Source organism: Mytilus trossulus, chromosome 2 (genome assembly GCF_036588685.1).
Source record: "Mytilus trossulus isolate FHL-02 chromosome 2, PNRI_Mtr1.1.1.hap1, whole genome shotgun sequence".
Lineage (NCBI taxonomy): Eukaryota > Metazoa > Mollusca > Bivalvia > Mytilida > Mytilidae > Mytilus > Mytilus trossulus.
The window spans coordinates 86,604,299-86,610,298 of NC_086374.1; the positions used below are offsets into that span (position 1 = coordinate 86,604,299).

Genomic DNA, 6,000 nt, shown 5'->3' on the forward strand with positions numbered 1-6,000 from the left:
CGTTTGACATTTGAGCTTTTGTTTTGCCATTTGATTAGGGAATCTTCGTTTTGAATTTTCCTCGGAGTTCTGATTTTACTTTTTATTATCATAATTATTTATGTATTTACAGTATTAAGCTTGTGGTTTTTTGATTGGCTCCTTGGCATCGCCGTCCTCTTTTTATGAATTATATTTAACCTATGTATATCTATTGATTCACATTTTTTTTCTATTTTGATAGCGATAAAGAATCGAAAATGTATTTATCATGTGTGTGCATTTAATTATCAGTAGCAAATTGAAACAAGGTACATCTATTTTGACAATAAATGTACCCCGTATCACTGATTGAATAAAATAGTTGCTAGCCGAAGGTAGACGGGGACAAATTACCTTTACAAACATTTAGAGGACACAAATGTCTCGGTTCGATATTGGCTACTATTTGTAAGTTTCATGTTCCGAAATAAGGTTGTCAAGAAACAGTCTAAGGTATAAAGAGACAAGATAAAACGCGGTTTACTTTCGAGAATTAATACATAAAAATATAAATACCATTGATATGAAAGGGTCCATTTAATTCTCTTCGTCTCTTTCACAGTATCAATGCGAATGTTGTTCTAAAACAGCGTATCAACACCCAATTGATATCTGTCAGTAGATACAACAACACATTTATGTAATGAGAATTGAGGAATATTTATAAACTGTTCGATAACATTTATTTTCAGCACAAACCGGAAATGTGATATCTCCACAGAAACAAGTTTCAGAAGGTGCCTCCTCAGGTGCTGTTGTGGGTGCAGTCATTGCTGCTGTTGTTGTAACTGTGATAGTAGTACTTGTCATCGTCTTTTTCATATTCAAGTGAGTATTGACAGAAATTATGAATATTTTTGTAAATGTAATTCAAATAACAATATATATATATATATATATATACAAATCTATATAATAAGTTTGTATAAACATTCGGTAGAATTATATCTAATTGCTCTACCTCGAATCGTATAGTGCGTTTTATTTTAAATAGTTATCAATGATATTATTTGAAAAAATTACAAATGGGTGTTATTAAAAACATTATACTGGCAAAAGTGCGCCATCACTTTTATTTATCACTGGTTGTGTGTTGATTCATCCACCGCGCATGACTGTCTTTAGGCTGTAATCCTGTTCTTTGTAAAGTCTGAACATGAATTATTTTCCTAACGACAAATGTTAATAAGAAAGTATGGTATGAGTGACAATGATACCCCTCGCCATCCAAGACACAACGTATAAAAAGTTATCAATAAAAGATGATAAGAAAATACAGCTTTTAACACGGAGTCTTGACTCACACATAATAACGAGATATAAAGGGTTCAAATTCGAATAGGAAAACCAACTTTCAAATCTATATAGAAAATCAGAAAGGGGAAACAGTTATGAACCACTCAAACAGATGACAACAACTGAACAAAATGCTCCTGACTTACAACTGGACATATGCATACAAATGATATGGGCATAAACAGGCGCCGACGTTCACCCTTACCTGAGACAGTAAAGTAACATTTCAACATAAAAAGACACACTACAAAAAATCACTTTTGAGTGGCTTTACTCGGTCAATAGACATTTAAACAAAAACAAGTAAACATATATTGTAAAAAGAAGTTTGATGTATGACAGAATATCGTTTTATGTCATGACATTGTCAGTTCGTTTTCAACTTGTCGGTGTAAATGTCTATCTGGTATGTTTTGCCTCTTCTTTGTCATTTCGTTAATGCAGTAAACACCTACAACATTATATAGATTGAAACTTTTTATTGGTATTTTGAAGGACGAAGCGTTTTTTGTCAGCAAATCTCTTCGTCAAAGAAAGACTTATTATCAAATATGGACAATAGTTTTGTTCCATACGAGTTGAGTTATTTTAAATTGGTTATTGGGGTTGTTACAATATACTTTAAATTAATTTTAGGAAAAGGACACCTGCAGGACAATATGTTTCGAACAATACCAACTTAAAATTTAAACGATTCGATGACACAAATGTTCCAGTCGAACAAGGAGGAATTACTGGGTTTTCAAACCCTATAGCAAACCAGCCGGACTATGGTAATTTTAGTCATCTTCGTGATGAAGGCTATGTCACTACAGAAATTAACCCAACATATGAAGGAGCAGATCCAAAAGATGTTAATTTAGACGTTGCTAAATCGCAGTCAACAAATGGAGTTCGTACGAACAGCGAAGCATAATATCACTATTTGTTTATCTTTTTTTGATATATAAGCATAGTTGAAAATATATAAATGGTGGTGCATTGTTTACATGCGACATTCATTACAAAGTATACTACACAAACGTAGCATTTTTGCAAGAAATTATATGCATGTTTAGTCCTGTCGGTAAATAAATTATTATCTTGTAGTACAATCCAAAGAAATTACATGAAATCAATGTGTCAAAATGTATTTTAAAGGACACCGATATTATTATTCAACCGTGTGATTCATTTGTTTAAGAGGCCTTATTCCTATTTATGCAGTGTTTTTTTTAATAAATGTAAGAGTTACTGAGCATTTGTATATACATTCCAAAATACTTACTCTTTTTATGAAGATAAGAGAAACAATATGTTAAGAATTAATGTAAATCGCTATGTTGTTTAAAGATACAGATTATATTTTATATCTCCGTTGTTCTAAGAAGAGATATTCAATGTGTCGATCTAAAATTGTTTTGTAGTACAGTTGTAAGTGGAGTAAGTTTAAATTTTGAAACCAAACACATTTTCAAAACTATGTTCATATTGTATTGAAATAAGAAGGTGTGGCATGATTGACAATGAGGGAATGATACATCGAAGACTTTGGCCGAGGATTTAACAATTGACAGAGAAAACAAATGGCCTACAAAAAAAACAAAACACCATAGCATATATTGGATAGATGTTTCATTCGCAATCCAGCCACATCTTCTTATTTCATACCGACAACAAATAACAGTCAATAAACAATAACTTTATTAATTTATCAAAAGATTTCGGAGTTTTATTTATTTTACTAGGATTACTACTTCCCTACAAATATGTAAGTTTAGCCGAACTGGTGTTTATCAAACTTAGGCTCTTTATGTCGGTAAAGAATCTAGCAAAATGGGAATGATATTTGAAAATATGTCCTTGAAGTGTTCAATAGTTAAGTCAAAATGACCTCTTATTATTCCTAAAGAATTATGTCCTATTGAAAACGATAGAACGCAATTTCAAATGTCCAATGCTGTGATGTATATGATATGCTCTCAATATAAGCGGATTCCCCTATTTGGTCGGGTTGTTTTATCTTTGACACATTACCCATTTCCATTCTCAATTGGTATATCAGTAGGCAAAACATTTCAGTGATGTAGATTTTTCTAACATTTAGAAAACAATTGAGCAATGCTGCATTTAAGAAAAAAAACTGCGGAATGATATCGAATTTGATTTCACAGCTCCCAACCACTTTCAGTTTTATTATATATTTTTACATTTGTTCATTTACTGTATATAATATCATGTGTGACATAAATATTTTTTTGTAACATATTAAGTTTTGAATATTCCATATACTTATACAATATATACAAGAAATCCATTTGATATACTAGTAATGTAAATAGTGATCAACACTTGACTTATTATATATGTGTATTGAATCATACATTTATTTTTGTCATTATTATCAGGGCATTTTATTTGCATGTGTAAATTCTTAGATTTCATTTATTGCAAAAAGATATTGGGCTGGTCCCATATTTTAAAAATGTTACAATGTAATAAAGAAGAATGAATACAGATTATTTCCATTTTAAGATAAGCATATTGATATTAAAGTTTGACTTTTTGTAAATAAATTCAGATGTTTGATTAAAGTAAACAATTTACCTTCAAGTGGGGTTTTATGATTGGACTGAATGTTCTTTTTCATACATCATAGTATCAATTATTTCTCAGAATAGCCAAATTTAGATTTGTATGTTGAACCAGAAGTGTCCTCCCCTAAGAAGAATAAAAGGGAATTGTAATAATTTTTTTTAGATAAAAGAAATATTGATGTTGACGTGTTTTGACACCAAATATTTTCCAAAATATATTAGAACTTTTTTTTTTTTGGGGGGGGGGGGGGGAGATTTGTTTGTGTGAGGGGAAAAGATTTGGGATGCAAGCAAAACAAAATACTTTGTCATAATACTTATGGATGTGCAATATAATGTTTATCAATGAAATTGTACCTAACTATACAATTTTCGTTTTGTTGTTTGTTTAATACACAAAGAGTTCGAATTATATATTGGGGCTGTGATGAAGATGCATAACTGTTATTCCCAAATCAATGATTATAAATATAACATATTGTTTTCCAATTTGAGGTTGATATCGAAATATGGGTCTTAGATATAACAGGAATTTCATAAAACATTGAATTATGAATTAAGTACTACAGTAGGCATCTTGATATGATATAATCTCGAGTCACTTTTGGTAAAAAGTGAAACTGCGTTAAACTGCAATGTCTACTTAAAATACAACAACCAATAAATCAAAGCATTAAGTAACTATTTAGTATGTTGAATTCCTTTCCATAATCAGAAATTTGCTGCATGCCTAAGTACAAAAAGGTCAGTTGATATGTGTGTGAAACTTGTATTATTAAGAGATATTAAGACGTGAAATAGAAAAATGGTGTGAAGAGAGATTATCATTATTTTATGTTATTGAATTGTATTTTTCTAAATAAAGAAAAAGACAAATTATCTTGTATTATCCTTATTTACTATAGACCCAATTTGTTCATCATTTACGCTATTAATGCTAACTTAATTAAAATCCGGACCATTTCATAGAGATTTATATTTTTCTAAATCCATAAAAAAGAATAACAATAATAACAAACAATATAAAAAAATACCACACCAAACGTTATAAATAAACTTTGAAAAAAAAATAATGGAGTTAAAAAAACACCGATAAACTATGGTCCAGATTGTCTAATTTAATGCAGGCACAAGACATGGTATAATGAATTACTACAGTTAAAAGAAGTCATATGACATAAGTAAACCAGTTTAAATGCACACAGATCTATCGTTTTGGATGTATACACCTTATGTCGTATAATAGTACAATAAATAAAATCACATTCCAGCCTTCAACAAATGACTGCTTACTTTAAGAAAAGAAACTTATTCTCGACATACCTATTGTTGAACTATATAAAAATATACATTTGTGGTATAATTGCATATGAGAAAACTGTTCAACAAAGTTTAAATGAAGTGGACGTAAGCAATAATAGACAACCTCATGGCCTGCAACAACGAGAAAACCCAATACTGTATGATAGGCTATGAAAGGTTTCGAAATGAAACATAGGATTTGTTTTTTACAAAAAAATACTTCTGGATACTATTTTATAACCATAAACAAGCTGCTATCTAAGTTTAGTAGAAATCCAAGTTAGTTTAAGAAAGATATTAAAATTTCAAAATCTATAACCATAGAGTAAATTTTGCGGAAGCCGCTGCTAACGACGACGGAACGTAGGATCGCTATGTCTCGCTTTTGCGACAAAACAATCGCAGGCTCGACAAAAACATATATCAACTACTAAAATATCAATCAGTACACATCCAACATACAATTGATTTAGTTAAAAACGTCATTAACAGTCAGAGAAAAACATTACATTGTGCAATGCCAAACTATAGGTATCAAAAGATTGTAGTATGGTAAAACTGCATATGTGTTACATAAAGGCTAACAATCTAAATATTGACAAAGGCAAGCTGTGCACACCAAATACTTGTATTGAATACTAAAACGAATTTCGGTGTACCGCATATTAACATGACTGATAACAATATTCATATGTATCCTTTCTGGTGGCATTATACATTGAACTTGCTTCGCGATATCAATATTTATAAATTTATATCTTACATGATTCTATACGTAGTTAACCTTTATAAGTACTACAAGTAA

General features: G+C 30.4%; 1 protein-coding gene across 2 annotated transcripts in view; it reads left to right on the plus strand.

The window, feature by feature from the left end:
• Positions 1-4,772, plus strand: part of LOC134708229 (low-density lipoprotein receptor-related protein 4-like) — a 52,269-nt gene extending 47,497 nt beyond the window's left edge. For both annotated transcript variants that reach the window (XM_063568610.1, XM_063568611.1), the window contains 2 exons: positions 714-849; positions 1,954-4,772. In XM_063568610.1, coding sequence (XP_063424680.1) covers positions 714-849; positions 1,954-2,233 — 416 coding nt within the window. In that variant the 3' untranslated portion in view covers positions 2,234-4,772. The remainder of the gene's footprint in view (positions 1-713; positions 850-1,953) is intronic.
• The last annotated feature ends 1,228 nt before the right edge of the window (positions 4,773-6,000 follow it).